The 16,771-nt window shown below is 50.0% G+C and overlaps 1 protein-coding gene across 4 annotated transcripts in view; it reads right to left on the reverse strand.

Annotated features, from left to right (window-relative positions):
- Positions 1-970: 970 nt before the first annotated feature.
- Positions 971-16,771, reverse strand: part of FEZ1 (fasciculation and elongation protein zeta 1) — a 48,929-nt gene continuing 33,128 nt past the window's right edge. For all 4 annotated transcript variants that reach the window (XM_035140197.2, XM_035140196.2, XM_035140194.2 and 1 more), the window contains 5 exons: positions 15,140-15,411; positions 7,745-7,825; positions 5,269-5,344; positions 2,426-2,491; positions 971-1,672 (listed from right to left, as the gene is read on the reverse strand). In XM_035140197.2, the coding sequence (XP_034996088.2) occupies positions 1,656-1,672; positions 2,426-2,491; positions 5,269-5,344; positions 7,745-7,825; positions 15,140-15,411 (512 nt within the window). In that variant the 3' untranslated portion in view covers positions 971-1,655. The remainder of the gene's footprint in view (positions 1,673-2,425; positions 2,492-5,268; positions 5,345-7,744; positions 7,826-15,139; positions 15,412-16,771) is intronic.

Raw genomic sequence — 16,771 nt, forward strand, 5'->3', positions numbered from 1 at the left:
GGGCTCACAGATGCATAATAAATATGCACCAAGTCCCACATAGTTCCACACATTAGCACTCATTCACAAGGCCACTTCCTAATGTACCTTCTGCAATTCAAATGCATGCCACCCACAAGTATCAGGAGATACTTACCTGAAATGCAAGAATAGGGACTATTTATAATAATAATAATAATAATAATAATAATAATAATAATAATAATAATAATAATATATTTATACCCCGCTTATCTGGCTGGGTTTCCCCAGCCACTCTGGGCGGCTTCCAACAGAAAAATAAAACACAATAATCTATTAAACATTAAAAGCCTCCCTGAACAGGGCTGCCTTCAGATGTCTTCTAAAAGTCTGGTAGTTGTTTTCCTCTTTGACATCTGTTGGGAGGGCGTTCCACAGGGCAGGCGCCATCACCGAGAAGGCCCTCTGCCTAGTTCCCTGCAACTTGGCTTCTCGCAACGAGGGAACCGCCAGAAGGCCCTCGGTGCTGGACCTCAGTGTCTGGGCAGAATGATGGAGGTGGAGATGCTCCTTCAGGTATACTGGACCGAAGCCATTTAGGGCTATTTACAAATTATTGATGCAACCATGAGCAATACGATGATAGCTCTACTGTACTAGTGCTATGTGGCCAAGAACGGCAGGATTTGAATTTCTTTTTCCTTTTTTAGTTATTTATGGGGTTTCTATTGCTGTATTACTTTTGAATATAAATAAGAATCTGTTGTTGTTTTTTTAAAGTAGGAGAAACTTCTGATGATCCAAGCTCTTAGACAGTGGAACAGACTAGCCCCGGAAGTAGTGAGTGCTCCTTTGCTGGAGGTATTTAATCAGAGTCTGGATGGCTTTCTGACAAGGGTGCTGCAGTTGCACCCTGCCTGGCAGAACTCTGCAGAGGGTTGGACTAAACAACCTTCAGCATGTCAATTTCATTTTCAGAGTCAGCACTGAAACTGATTGAACTCACCACTCACTTCCTTCCCCCAAGAATGAGATTTCAATGAATTCTTTATTCATGGCATCTCCTGCCCCCGCCTCTTACAAGCAACATGCCGTAATAATGTCCTAACAAGTTCCGTATAAGCGCATGATAATTATACAGGTAAGGAGGGGCTGTCACTGTGGCCAAGTTGACAACCAATACATTTATAATGTGCTTTTTACATCATGGGCTAAAATTAAAAATGCTAAATAATAACACATTGATAATGTTTGATATTATTGTGAAAATATTTATAAACGCTATACATTTTCTGGTTTTTAAGTGACAAACCATCTCTCCAAGAAGTGTGACAACTTATTTTTTTAATTAAATGAAAGTTTATTTCAGTATTCAAATTAGTCTCATAGCTGCTTGGGGAGGGAAGATGGGCCGAGGATACAGGGCGAATGAGAAAGCTTGGCCTCCTCTGAGATGGAGGGGATCGAGAGAGAGAAATGAGCAGCCTTTGCCTTCGCTCATGCATTCAAATGTTTACTATGACTAGAAATTGACAGCAAAGGAAAGACTCTTGCCCCTGTTTAATCCAGGTTAATGCTATACATCTTAAAATACACAATTCAAAAGTTTACATTACGTCATGCAGTCCCTGTGGTGGAATGACACACTGGCCTTGTTGTCTCCTGTTGGCTTCACAATGCTCAGAGCATGGCGCTTAGGTGGGACAGAGAACTGGAAGAAGAAGGAAAGAACCAAGACAATGCAGAACAGGGAAATTCGAGATGACGAGTGCAATTTTTGTGAATGCGAATAGCACCTCTCAGAAACTTATTGGGTTGGAATGACTGGTCTTGCAATTCTGGTATCCTCAGTTAAAAGAATTCAGGTTGCAAGCCTGGGAGAGATCTTGACCTCAGAATGCAGGCAGTTGTTGCAGTCAGAGTAGACCAGGCACCCCCAAACTCGGCCCTCCAGATGTTTTGGGGCTACAATTCCCATCATCCCTGACCACTGGTCCTGTTAGCTAGGGATGATGGGAGTTGTAGTCCCAAAACATCTGGAGGGCCGAGTTTGGGGGTGCCTGGAGTAGACCATACTAGACCATATAGATCAATGGTCTGAGGTGGTATAAGCAGGCTATTCTGTCCTTGATTGTTAAGAAGGGAGCCATAGCTCACGAAAGGTCCCTGTTACAGGTAGGTAGCCGTGTTGCTCTGCTGTAGTCGAAACAAGATAAAAAAATTCCTTCCAGTAGCACCTTAGAGACCAACTAAGTTTGTTATTGGTATGAGCTTTTGTGTGCATGCACACTTCCTGGTTCAATTCCTGGCCTCTCCAGTTTAAAACAGCAAAGAACAAATGGAGAGAAAGATCTCTCTGGGCCTGAGACACTTTTGAGAGCTGCTACCAGTCAGAGCAGGCAATATTGGTTCGAATGGACCAATGACCTCTGTCTCAGTATAAGATGCTGCTGCTGCCGCTTACCTTTTAAAATGTAGTCGGTTAGCAACGTCGGGACCTTTTCGTTGTCCTCCTTCATTGCAAAAAGAACTGTGGGAAGAAATTGTTGGAAATAAGAATTAATAGGTCATGCTGAAGGGCGGCTCACTTCCGTATCAACCTGGAGAGTCATGTGCTTTAAATGTGTTTTATGCTGTGTACACAGCCATATATTGATCATAGCGAATGAAGGGACAGATGCCCTCTACAACCCGGAAAACTGACAATCCTATTAATGGCTTACTTAGCATAGAAGTTAATTTCAGTCCTTGTTGAGAGTTCACTCCTCACTAGCACATGTGAATGAGCTTTTAAGAGCAACACCGGTGGGTAGGAAATCAGCCCCAAATGAGAGAATTTTGAGAAATACAATTTCTGCAAATTCTCATATAAAATGTCTTGCTCCAGCAAGACTTTTCTTATGCTCCCCTCTTGGACTAATGTGCAGGTCAGAAGTTAGCTGTGTTATAGATTTTGCACTTCTCCAAATGTTGTGATGAGGGATGGGGAGAAGAAATTCAAAGCAGTTTGCATTCAAAGGTGAATCTACCTAATTTGAAGTTTCCAAAATAATGTGAACTGAAAACACAGTCATTATTGTAAATGTGCACTTCTCTGAATTTTTCAATGCAGTTTTCAGCCAAGCAATGTGTACAAAAAATGCAAATATGTGGACAAATTGTGCATTTTAAAATATGCATTTATAAAATAGTGAAAATAAAACACAAAATGCATGATATTGGCAGAAACTCCTTTGCAAAATTGTGCTCATTAGCCATAACTGCATACAAAAATGGATATGTTTGGAGAACTTTGCACTAAAATGCTGGTGAATTTTCATGCAGATTTTAAAAGGAATTCACAAACAGATGTGGAAAGAAGAACTAAATAAGATTGGAGAAATAAAAAAACCCGAGAAAAACTGAAACTGACTGATTTGCTCATCCCTAGCTATAACACAGTTCTTGAAAGCTGGAACCTATTAAAACACGATTGAATGGCTATTTTGAGAAGAAACATGTATTTCGAGAGAAAATACACATTGAAATACGCAAGTGAATATGTGTTTTAATATTTGTTGCACTGGAAATAGGCAGAATCGCCAATCTCTACCCAGAATGAAGGAAAAGTAAAACATACATGTCAGATGTCAGTCATAGCATCTCATGCTCTGCTGTTAGCAATTTAGATACCAACAATTTAAGAGCTTGTGTTTGGAGAGGTTGGTTGGTCTTTCAATGTTATTCAGGGCATTTCTTCCAGACCAGTAACTGATCTCATCTAAATAAATCCTATGTTTGCATCACAGTCCAATGCTGCTTTGCACACCAGTTAATTAGGCAAAAAAAAAAAAGGACCACAGATTTATCCCTGGTAACGTCTCTGCCAAGGCTTCGCCTCAAGATACAAATTGTCACTTGCACAAAACTCTCTCTGTGCACAAAACTGCCATTCATAGGACTTTGCTCTTTTGAAGAGAACTAAGGCTGTGTTTGTTCCAGTCAGTTCAAAACACAGTTGCCATGGAGACTCAAAAGGAGACGAATGATTCTCCCAGAATGCACAAGGGCCTGTCACAACATCTCAACCTTTCCATTTTTGTTCCACAAATCGTTCAGTCAGAGTTAGAGGCTAAATCCACTAGCCGAAGAATTCGGATGTTTATGAAATAGCTTTTGAAGCTTACAAAGTATTCTAGAACATGCTGTTTTTCTCGGGGGTGGGGTGGACAGAAGCTTGGGTGGCAAGTAGCAGCCCAAAGAGAGAGAGATGTGCAAACCATTTGATAATACAAACATACAGGAAAATGAATTGGCAAGAAGAACGTGTAGAATTTTCAAAAAGCAAATGAACAACTGTCTTGACATAAAATTAAGCTGAGAAAATTGAGCACCTAGATTCAAACTGGATGGCACCAGACACAATTGATATGCCCGTCTCTTAAGCCCCTACGCAGGTATTTTCACACACAAACACAGCATGATTAGAATTGCATAAGGGGAAAAGCGGAACCACGCTCACTTAAGCCATGCCTTCTCCGTAGTATCCCTGTCACTCAGCCCTGCTGCCCTCCTTACACGAGAGGAGAAAGGTCTTATGTGGGCAGCCCAGGTGATGGGAAGCACTGGTGGAAGCCAGAAGCTTTTCTTTTACACATTATGGGACCAGAGATCCCAAAGGACCAGACAAAACTATTTATGTACACGACCTACAGCTGCGCAGACTCTGTTAGCCCAGAAATGGAAAGATGGTGCAACTCCGACCAAAGAAGAGTGGCAGACAAAATTGATGAACTATGCCGAGGACCTCTTGGGGCTCTGGGCAGGGTCTCCATGCGAGCTGGCGGGGCAATAGAGCTCGCTCAGCTGAAGTGCTGGGAAGCAGCACCTGCTGCTTCACTACCCCACACGCCAGCTGCTAGGCGGTGAGACTAAGCAGCTCAACAAAGCCATGCTGCCCCTCCAGCTTGTGAGGACGGGCCAAGGGTGAATCTGTCCACTTTGGGAGCTGGCGTTTGTCCACAGACAGTTTTTTTGGTCATGTGTCCAGCAGGACTAAACCGCTTCTGGCCCAACAGGACACCGTGACGAAAGCCAGAGGGCACGGAAATGGCATTTACCTTCCCACCGCAGCGGTATCTATTTATCTACTCGCACTGGTATGCTTTCGAACAGCTAGGTTGGCAGGAAATGGGACAGAGCAACGGGAGCTCACCCCGTCACAGGGATTTGAACCACAGACCTTCCAATCAGCAAACCCAAGAGGCTCAGTGGTTACCTTTGGCCCAATTGGACCCATGTGACCTTAAAGTTGTGTTTAGAACTTACTGTTTGTGAGCATTTGTAAGTCTTCGACTGAAGGAGGATACCCTTTCTTCTCGTAGGGAATAACGGTGTTCAAATACTAGAAAGGAATGGCACTGGCAGTTAGTAATCCTCTTTCCAAGAGGGACAGAAATCAGAGGCATCTACCAGAAAGAAACACTGTACGGAACTAGGGAGAAGCAACAGAGGTCCGTTATGCTCTGCGTATCAATTGCATGCATCTGTCTGGCCTTAGTTGACCACAGATTGCTGGATCAGCAGGACTCCTCGTACATTTAATTTATTAGATTTATATCCCCTCCTTCCATCCAAAGGAGCACAGGATGGCAAACAGCAGGCGATGAAGAATAACAACGTATTTAGGACATATCTTAAAGCATCTCTCATACAGATGTGAGTTGGGAAAGATCTCTGCTTCAAAGGCTTGTTGGAAGAGAAAAGTTCTTTAGAGGTGTCACCTGTCTAATATTTAATGGGAGGGGATCCCAAAGGCTGGGTGCTGCAACACTGAAGGCCCAATTCCTATAGGATATGCAAGGACCCTCCTGATAAGATGGTATTGGCAGCAGACGCTCACTTGAAGAGCGCAGCGATGGATTGGGTATATAAGAGGTGAGATGGTCTTTCAGGTTGTCCTGGTCCCAAACTGGAATGCCTCAACTAAGATTTCAAATGCAAGGTTGTTAGCATATGTGGAGTCCAGGCAGTGGTGCACTTGGGACATGATGGTGCTAATATTATTTATTTATTTATTTTGAACCACGCCCATCTGGCTGGGTTTCCCCAGATACTCTGGACAGCTCCCAAAAGAATTAATGATAATAATAAAAAGCAATAAAACATCAGACATTAAAAACTTCCCTAAATGTCTTCTAATGTTTAGATGTCTTCTAAAAGTCAGATAGTTGTTTATTTCTTTGACATCTGATGGGAGGGCGTTCCACAAGGGCAGGTGCCACTACTGAGAAGGCCCTCTGCCTGGTTCCCTGTAGCTTCACTTCTTGCAGGGAGGGAACTGCCAGAAGGCCCTCGGCACTGGACCTCAGTGTCCAGGCTGAACGATGGGGGTGAAGATGCTCCTTCAGGTATACTGGGCCGAGGCCGTTTAGGGCGATAAAGGTCAGCACCAACACTTTGATTTGTGTTCGGAAACGTACAAGGGGTCCCGCTCTGTGACTTCCTTCAAAATGTTGTAATCCAGCTTTTCTGTGTCTGAGGACCCTCCCTCCTCATTCTGCTCAGGTGCCCTCGCCATCTGCCCCAAAGTCCTGCCCTGATGGCGCCACTGAGTCCAGGAAGGATCAGGTCAGCCCACCAGCAGCAAGGTTTTCAACAGCCAAAAACTAACCATGGCACACATTTTAGTCTTCTAAAGCTTTGGCTAAATCGTGATACCCATTTTAATTGATTGACACTTCAAGCATCAACGAATTCATAGGTCAGAGAGAAATGCTGTCGGTTCTCAAAATAAACACGTTGCAAACTGATGATAAGCACAAATGGTCCAGCAGGGCATCTTTAGTAAGCAAACTTTCACTTTAAAAATGTTAAGGCTTCTTTAAAACAACACATGGCATTACCCTTCTTATGTTTTTAATTATCTGGCATGGGGAGGATAAAGCATCACTTCCCTCTCTGCAAATATTCTTGCATCCCCCTAAACCAGTGATGGCGAACCTATGACACGCGTGTCAGACGTGACACGCAGAGCTGCTGTTGTTGTTTTCCCCCATTCGTTCTCCCGCTCCTCCTTGTCTCCACTGTTAAAAGCCATTGTCTCAGCTGTTAAAACCCCGGGTCCTTTGTTGTTGTTGTTGCTGGTAGCCAGAGATTGGTTTTTTAACCCTTTCTGTGCTGTTTTTTCTGGCGCTTTGGCAGACTATGTCAGTGCTGCGTGTTAGTTCCAGTGAAGGTATTATTCATCAACTATTTCTGTTCCCCCCCCCCAAAAAAGCGCAGCAGCTTTGGGGCATCCCACCCAAAAAAGCAGAGCAACTTTTGCACACACACCCCAAAAAACACCTCCAAAGCTTTGGTCAGCAGCTCCCCCCATAAAGCTCAACAACTCTGGGCACGTTGTGATAAATAAGGGGTTTGGGGTTTTGCTTGGTTAAACAATTAGTTTTGGATTTATTAAATGCAGTTATATATTACAATTATACATTTTTGTTATTAAACTATAAATATTGTGAAATTATGGTTTTTTTTCTTGAAGTGACACACCACCCGAGTTATGCTCGGGTTTTTGGTGAATTTTGACACACCAAGCTCAAAAGGTTGCCCATCACTGCCCTAAACCACCACACATTTTTAGGGATAACTTGCTTGATAATGCACTAAGTGTTGCAATGTGAGGGCTGCTGCCCAGGGTTCCAGCCATTCCATTGGCTTTTTAGATGTATTTTAAAAAATATAAAGCAATTGAGAAATGCTTTTGAATTTAAATAAATAGTCTCGTTTCCTCAGAAGAGGAACTCACCTGTTTATCATTTGCCGAGTTCCCAAATGTCTGCCGGATACTAGTCTGCAGAATGTTTGAGAGGCCTTCCATGCTGAATCGCTACACAGAGGAGAAAACAGAGCACATTAAGATTTGCCCCTTAGGATTTATTTCCTTACTTCTATTTCATAAAAGTTGATTGTAAAAATCCTCAAAGCAAGTTTATAAAAGGAATGAAGCAATGAGGAAAAGACAGTTGCAAACAACTAGTCAAAGCATCCAAAAAGTTAAAACCAGTGATAAACTAGGGTTGCCATACGTCCGGAATCTACCGGACATACCCGGAATACTGCAGTCAAAGTAGTGTCCGAGTGGAAATTAGCAAAATGTATGGCAACCCGTGTCGGCAGTGTCATTTTTGCCATTTCCCCTAAAAAATAGCTCAGAAACATTTTTTGTTGTTGTTGTTGTTAAAAAAGCTCAACAGCTTTGCCCAAAAAGTTTTCACTTAATGAAATACAGCAACCCGAACTAAAAAAAGATTAAAGTACACACCAACATTCTACACATCTGGGTAAGGCTGTGCCTGGGAGCCTGGTGGTTGTTGGGGTTCTTGCAAGCAATGCTCAACTCGGGAGGTCTTTGTCTGATCCTGCAAGGTGCGTCTAATATTCTCTCAAGCAAGAGTCAATACAATGAGTCAATTGATACATATCAGTTGTGTGTCTTACAGCTCGGGGTGAGAGAATCTGTCCAATTTGGTTTCTCTCAGTTTCTTATTTTTCCATAGTTCCATTATCTACATTTCCAAATCAGTTTGTGATTATTGTTACTTTTTTAAAGTGCTTGTTAAAATTCGTCAGCATCTTGGTGTGAATTTCTCCTATGTTCCTGTAGGCAAACTTTACTAACATACACATTTTCATGAAGCGTATTTTCAGCCAAATGCATCTATACCACCTGGTATAGGGCAGTATATATTAATAATAATAATAATAATAATAATAACAACCCATTGTTTATATGTTACTTCATCTAATGCATTTTTGTATGTTATTTTCACCAACATATGCATCCTTTACCTTAGTACATGCATTTCTTTACACATTTTTTGGCTGGAGAACTGCATTGCAAAATTCAGAGCAATGCTGCATTTCAAAAGATGGTTCCGTTTCTGCTCACATGCAATTGGGGGGGAGTTCAAATGAGATAGATTTGCCTTTAAAAGTGAACCGAAACAACTTCCTTATCCTTTCCCAGCACAATCCTAAGCAAATCTACTCAGACGTAAGTCTCAATGATTTCAGCGAGGCTTATTTTAAGGTAAGTGGGCATAGGATTGCAACTATTAAGAGAACCCTGTTATTCTTGCTTTATAAATGTGAAGCTCATCAGCGCAGGATAGCAAGTCTAGTGTTAACAACAACCCCGAAACAACAGACCACAGAAGCCTGAAGTCAACCCATCTCTGCCATAAACTGCTAAGAGATTTATGTGCTTAGGTGGATGAGAATTTCTCTTAGGGTAATTTTGCGAAGACTAAGCTGGCCAGCAAGCGGCATCAGTTTCCTGCTGTGTCAATTCTTTGGGGGGGGGGAGGATATGACAAATAAATGGCGAGTAGTAAAAATGCATTTTGGAGAGAACTCTTTGGTCTCTGCTTCTGAATCAAGCCCAGCTCCCTCCTTTTTAAACCAGGGGTGGGAAACTTCTGGGCAGCCCTTGTCCTGATTTCAAAAGCCCCCAGCCCCCCCCCCGGCAAGCTCTCAGTTAACACCTCTGGCAAGAGTGCTCTGCCTGCATCTCTGCAGCCTGCTAGTCAAGGAGGGAGAAGGAAAGGGGGAGAAAGGAGTGGCAGAAAGATAGAAGGGGAGAAGGAGGAGGAGAGGGGAGAAAAAGAGGTGGCAGAGAGAGGGAAAGGGGATGAGCTCATTCATATATATATTTTTATCCTGGTCGCATCCACTGCTGGCTTCAGTCCTGCCCACCATCAACCCTTGAGATGTCGCCCTCCTCAACAGACCAGGTGTTGCCTGCCTCCATCTTAAACTGTGGAGAGAGGTTTGCCAATTGTATTATTGAGCTAAATCTGATCATATAGTTGCATTGTATAATTATGATTTGCCTCGCTGTGTGTGCCAAAGTGGAACAGCAAAAGGAACAGGATGCCCAGCTTGCTACCGTGTTTCTCATATTTTAAGGCATCCCCAAAAAATAAGCCATGACAGGATTTCTAAGGGTTGGTGAAAAATAAGACATACCCCGAAAATAAGCCATGTCGTGTAGCCCTGACCGAGCGAGAGGCGAAGGCGCGGGACCCAGCAGGAGCTCCCTGCCTGCTTCCCCGAGCCGTCGCGCATCGGGGGACAGAGCCGAAGATCGGCGGGCGCTCCTTGCTGGGCTTGACAAGCCCGGCAAACAGCGCCCGCCGATCTTCGGACCTGTCCTGTGTGACAGGCGGGGGTGGGGGGGGAAGCGGAGATCGTTCTCCGCTCTCCCCCCACCCCCGCCTGTCACCAAAGATCGGCGGGCGCTGCTTGCTGGGCTTGACAAGCCCGGCAAACAGCGCCCGCCGATCTTCGGACCTGTCCTGTGTGACAGGCGGGGGTGGGGGGGGAAGCGGAGATCGTTCTCCGCTCTCCCCCCACCCCCGCCTGTCACCAAAGATCGGCGGGCGCTGTTTGCTGGGCTTGACAAGCCCGGCAAACAGCGCCCGCCGATCTTCGGACCTGTCCTGTGTGACAGGCGGGGGGGAAGCGGAGATCGTTCTCCGCTCTCCCCCCACCCCCGCCTGTCACCAAAGATCGGCGGGCGCTGTTTGCTGGGCTTGACAAGCCCGGCAAACAGCGCCCGCCGATCTTCGGACCTGTCCTGTGTGACAGGCGGGGGTGGGGGGGAAGCGGAGATCGTTCTCCGCTCTCCCCCCACCCCCTCCTGTCACCAAAGATCGGCGGGCGCTCCTTGCTGGGCTTGACAAGCCCGGCAAACAGCGCCCGCCGATCTTCGGACCTGTCCTGTGTGGCAGGCGGGGGTGGGGGAGAAGCGGAGATCGTGCTCCGCTCTCCCCCCATCCCCGCCTGTCACCGAAGATCGGCGGGCGCTCCTAGCTGGGCTTGACAAGTCCGGCAAACAGCGCCCGCCAACCTGTGCTGTGTGACAGGCGGGGGTGGGGGAGAAGCGGAGATCGTTCTCCGCTCTCCCCCCATCCCCGCCTGTCACCGAAGATCGGCGGGCACTCCTAGCTGGGCTTGACAAGCCCGGCAAACAGCGCCCGCCGACCTGTGCTGTGTGACAGGCGGGGGTGGGGGGGAAGCGGAGATCGTTCTCCGCTCTCCGCCCACCCCCGCCTGTCACCGAAGATCGGCGGGCGCTGTTTGCTGGGCTTGACAAGCCCGGCAAACAGCGCCCGCCGATCTTCGGACCTGTCCTGTGTGACAGGCGGGGGTGGGGGGGGGAAGCGGAGATCGTTCTCCGCTCTCCGCCCACCCCCGCCTGTCACCGAAGATCGGCGGGCGCTGTTTGCTGGGCTTGACAAGCCCGGCAAACAGCGCCCGCCGATCTTCGGACCTGTCCTGTGTGACAGGCGGGGGTGGGGGGGGGAAGCGGAGATCGTTCTCCGCTCTCCCCCCACCCCCGCCTGTCACCAAAGATCGGCGGGCGCTCCTTGCTGGGCTTGACAAGCCCGGCAAACAGCGCCCGCCGATCTTCGGACCTGTCCTGTGTGACAGGCGGGGGTGGGGGGGAAGCGGAGATCGTGCTCCGCTCTCCCCCCACCCCCGCCTGTCACCAAAGATCGGCGGGCGCTGTTTGCTGGGCTTGACAAGCCCGGCAAACAGCGCCCGCCGATCTTCGGACCTGTCCTGTGTGACAGGCGGGGGTGGGGGGGAAGCGGAGATCGTTCTCCGCTCTCCCCCCACCCCCGCCTGTCACCAAAGATCGGCGGGCGCTGTTTGCTGGGCTTGACAAGCCCGGCAAACAGCGCCCGCCGATCTTCGGACCTGTCCTGTGTGACAGGCGGGGGGGAAGCGGAGATCGTTCTCCGCTCTCCCCCCACCCCCGCCTGTCACCAAAGATCGGCGGGCGCTGTTTGCTGGGCTTGACAAGCCCGGCAAACAGCGCCCGCCGATCTTCGGACCTGTCCTGTGTGACAGGCGGGGGTGGGGGGGAAGCGGAGATCGTTCTCCGCTCTCCCCCCACCCCCTCCTGTCACCAAAGATCGGCGGGCGCTCCTTGCTGGGCTTGACAAGCCCGGCAAACAGCGCCCGCCGATCTTCGGACCTGTCCTGTGTGGCAGGCGGGGGTGGGGGAGAAGCGGAGATCGTGCTCCGCTCTCCCCCCATCCCCGCCTGTCACCGAAGATCGGCGGGCGCTCCTAGCTGGGCTTGACAAGTCCGGCAAACAGCGCCCGCCAACCTGTGCTGTGTGACAGGCGGGGGTGGGGGAGAAGCGGAGATCGTTCTCCGCTCTCCCCCCATCCCCGCCTGTCACCGAAGATCGGCGGGCACTCCTAGCTGGGCTTGACAAGCCCGGCAAACAGCGCCCGCCGACCTGTGCTGTGTGACAGGCGGGGGTGGGGGGGAAGCGGAGATCGTTCTCCGCTCTCCGCCCACCCCCGCCTGTCACCGAAGATCGGCGGGCGCTGTTTGCTGGGCTTGACAAGCCCGGCAAACAGCGCCCGCCGATCTTCGGACCTGTCCTGTGTGACAGGCGGGGGTGGGGGGGGGGAAGCGGAGATCGTTCTCCGCTCTCCCCCCACCCCCGCCTGTCACCAAAGATCGGCGGGCGCTCCTTGCTGGGCTTGACAAGCCCGGCAAACAGCGCCCGCCGATCTTCGGACCTGTCCTGTGTGACAGGCGGGGGTGGGGGGGAAGCGGAGATCGTGCTCCGCTCTCCCCCCACCCCCGCCTGTCACCAAAGATCGGCGGGCGCTGTTTGCTGGGCTTGACAAGCCCGGCAAACAGCGCCCGCCGATCTTCGGCCCTGTGCTGTGTGACAGGCGGGGGTGGGGGGGGAAGCGGAGATCGTTCTCCGCTCTTCCCCCATCCCCGCCTGTCACCGAAGATCGGCGGTCGCTCCTAGCTGGGCTTGACAAGCCCGGCAAACAGCGCCCGCCGACCTGTGCTGTGTGACAGGCGGGGGTGGGGGAGAAGCGGAGATCGTTCTCCGCTCTCCCCCCATCCCCGCCTGTCACCGAAGATCGGCGGGCGCTCCTAGCTGGGCTTGACAAGCCCGGCAAACAGCGCCCGCCGATCTTCGGACCTGTCCTGTGTGACAGGCGGGGGTGGGGGTGGGGAAGCGGAGATCGTTCTCCGCTCTCCCCCCACCCCCGCCTGTCACCAAAGATCGGCGGGCGCTGTTTGCTGGGCTTGACAAGCCCGGCAAACAGCGCCCGCCGATCTTCGGACCTGTCCTGTGTGACAGGCGGGGGTGGGGGGGAAGCGGAGATCGTTCTCCGCTCTCCCCCCACCCCCGCCTGTCACCAAAGATCGGCGGGCGCTGTTTGCTGGGCTTGACAAGCCCGGCAAACAGCGCCCGCCGATCTTCGGCCCTGTGCTGTGTGACAGGCGGGGGTGGGGGAGAAGCGGAGATCGTTCTCCGCTCTCCCCCCACCCCCTCCTGTCACCAAAGATCGGCGGGCGCTCCTTGCTGGGCTTGACAAGCCCGGCAAACAGCGCCCGCCGATCTTCGGACCTGTCCTGTGTGGCAGGCGGGGGTGGGGGAGAAGCGGAGATCGTGCTCCGCTCTCCCCCCATCCCCGCCTGTCACCGAAGATCGGCGGGCGCTCCTAGCTGGGCTTGACAAGCCCGGCAAACAGCGCCCGCCGACCTGTGCTGTGTGACAGGCGGGGGTGGGGGAGAAGCGGAGATCGTTCTCCGCTCTCCGCCCACCCCCGCCTGTCACCGAAGATCGGCGGGCGCTCCTAGCTGGGCTTGACAAGTCCGGCAAACAGCGCCCGCCAACCTGTGCTGTGTGACAGGCGGGGGTGGGGGGGAAGCGGAGATCGTTCTCCGCTCTCCGCCCACCCCCGCCTGTCACCGAAGATCGGCGGGCGCTGTTTGCTGGGCTTGACAAGCCCGGCAAACAGCGCCCGCCGATCTTCGGACCTGTCCTGTGTGACAGGCGGGGGTGGGGGGGGAAGCGGAGATCGTTCTCCGCTCTCCCCCCACCCCCGCCTGTCACCAAAGATCGGCGGGCGCTCCTTGCTGGGCTTGACAAGCCCGGCAAACAGCGCCCGCCGATCTTCGGACCTGTCCTGTGTGACAGGCGGGGGTGGGGGGGAAGCGGAGATCGTTCTCCGCTCTCCCCCCACCCCCGCCTGTCACCAAAGATCGGCGGGCGCTCCTTGCTGGGCTTGACAAGCCCGGCAAACAGCGCCCGCCGATCTTCGGACCTGTCCTGTGTGACAGGCGGGGGTGGGGGGGAAGCGGAGATCGTGCTCCGCTCTCCCCCCACCCCCGCCTGTCACCAAAGATCGGCGGGCGCTGTTTGCTGGGCTTGACAAGCCCGGCAAACAGCGCCCGCCGATCTTCGGCCCTGTGCTGTGTGACAGGCGGGGGTGGGGGGGGAAGTGGAGATCGTTCTCCGCTCTTCCCCCATCCCCGCCTGTCACCGAAGATCGGCGGTCGCTCCTAGCTGGGCTTGACAAGCCCGGCAAACAGCGCCCGCCGACCTGTGCTGTGTGACAGGCGGGGGTGGGGGAGAAGCGGAGATCGTTCTCCGCTCTCCCCCCATCCCCGCCTGTCACCGAAGATCGGCGGGCGCTCCTAGCTGGGCTTGACAAGCCCGGCAAACAGCGCCCGCCGACCTGTGCTGTGTGACAGGCGGGGGTGGGGGGAAGCGGAGATCGTTCTCCGCTCTCCGCCCACCCCCGCCTGTCACCGAAGATCGGCGGGCGCTGTTTGCTGGGCTTGACAAGCCCGGCAAACAGCGCCCGCGTGCACTTTATTAAAAAATAAGACATCCCTCAAAAATAAGCCATGTCGTGTTTTTTTGAAGAAAAAATTAATATAAGACATGACTTATAATATGAGAAACACGGTATCAAGGACGAATAGTTGGCCTTGTCTGGAGGACAGAACTTATTATCAGCAATGATGCACTTCCAGCCTGACGTTGGAAGTTGCTAGCTTGATGCGTAAACTAACCTTACTGAAGGCTTACTGAAGGCTTTGTTGAGTCAGCATGTGTTTATGCACAGGACCGGATACGGATCTTCCTTATATGGATATGTACTTGTGACCCCCTTGCGTGCGCACATTTACAGAGGAGGAGGAAGCTTGACCACCAAGAGTCCCTTAAATTTAAGGATTAAATTCTTTCTCTGGATTCAACCCCCGGTGTCATTATTGGCTATCTCTGTCCTGCCTGGGCGCAACTTAAGGACCCTTAGTAGCTGATAAGGCTACAAAACCACTGTTTTTAATCCTTGCTCACCTTGAGAGGCATCTGGGTTGCCCTTTCTATTCGGCTGCTCTGCAGGCTCAGCCCTTTCTCTTTCCGCCTTCGCTTCATCACCTCTCTGTGCTCTTTCTGCTTGTTCTGGACCTCAATCAGCACCGTGATGAAGGAGTTCTTCACCTCCTTCTCAAACTCCAGCTCATCCCGGCGAGCCAGCTGCTGCACCAGTTCTTCTGAGTAGTCCCGGATAGCAACTTCTACGCGATCCAGGAGCTCTGAAAGCTCGGAGACGGACATGTGCTTCAAGCCTTTGAAGGATGGAAAGAGGCAGACATGCGTGTTTAAGCAACTTAGCATATCAGTGGGCTGCATTGCCAACGGAAGTAGTAAGGATGTACTGAGACAGTCGCCGTTTGAACATTCAGAAAGCGCCACATAAGTGCTAAGCATTATTTTGAACACCCACAAAGCGCTATATAAAAGCTAAAGGTTAATCTGAACACTCACAAAGCGCTATATAAATGCATAGTGTTATAAAGCATAATGCAAAGTGTTATTTCTAGGGCTGTCACTCAAAGAAACACATGTCAACTCAGAAATTATTATTTTTAATTAATTATGTCACCTACAGTTTTTAGACATAATTAATTTTAGAAAAATAATTTTAATCAACTGCTCCACTTAGTCAATCAAAAAATTAACGAGTCCATCTAAGGCTGCAATCTTTTACCCATTAAACCTAGGAGTAAGTCCCATTTAACACACTAGGACTTACTCCTAAGTAGACATGCACAGTGTTGCACTGTAACTAATTAAAGCAGCCCTCATTATTTGCATTTGAGGGCTGCAGAAGCAGGGCTGCAACCTGATTAAAGAAAATTTTAATCAGTTGCTTCAGAGAATGACCAATGCTTCACTGGAGAAGGCTACATGCCTTGAACGAGGCAGTGATGAACCCCTTCCTTAAGCAACAATTGCCCAATGGTGAATATCCCCTTTTCAGGCAAGGTGCCCGAGAAGGTGGTAGCAGTCCAGTTTTAAGCATGCCTGGAGGAAACTGATTATTTCAATTAGTTCTGGCCTGGTCATGGCAGTGAAATGGCCTTGGCTGCCCGTGTTGATTACATTTGAGAGATAAGGGAGTGTGATCCTGCTCATTCGCCTCGAACTCCCAGTGGCTTTTAATACTGTTGACCACATGTGCTGTAGCAGGGCGACATCATCCTCTAAGAGGCATTCTCTCCCAACCAAGCAGAAAAGCAACACCATGTTTGCCATCTGGAGTTTTTGTAACAACTTGCGTTTTAAAAATGCTCCCTTTTTTAATAATAAAAAAGCAACCCCAAAACATGCGGCGTGATAAATTGGAGGCTCCTTTTTTAATTGCTTAAAAGCTTTTGGAATAGATGACTTGGACCATCCATTATACATTGCAGCCCTATGCAGGGTGGTATTCTGAAGCTGGTTTTACCCTAATTTAGAATAAAACATGTGTCTGCAACAAAACATTGCCGGGTGTGCAGAGTGCTTTTGTTCAGTGCTGAAGGGAGCCAGCCAGCCATGCCCTCTTCCAGAGACTCCATTCCATCCCCCCCCCCAAACCTGGTTTTCTGTCTCTACCCCACCCTATCAGTCAATCCACATTCCATGCCCACTGAACATGCTCAG

The sequence above is a fragment of the Zootoca vivipara genome, chromosome 15 (genome assembly GCF_963506605.1).
Source record: "Zootoca vivipara chromosome 15, rZooViv1.1, whole genome shotgun sequence".
Lineage (NCBI taxonomy): Eukaryota > Metazoa > Chordata > Lepidosauria > Squamata > Lacertidae > Zootoca > Zootoca vivipara.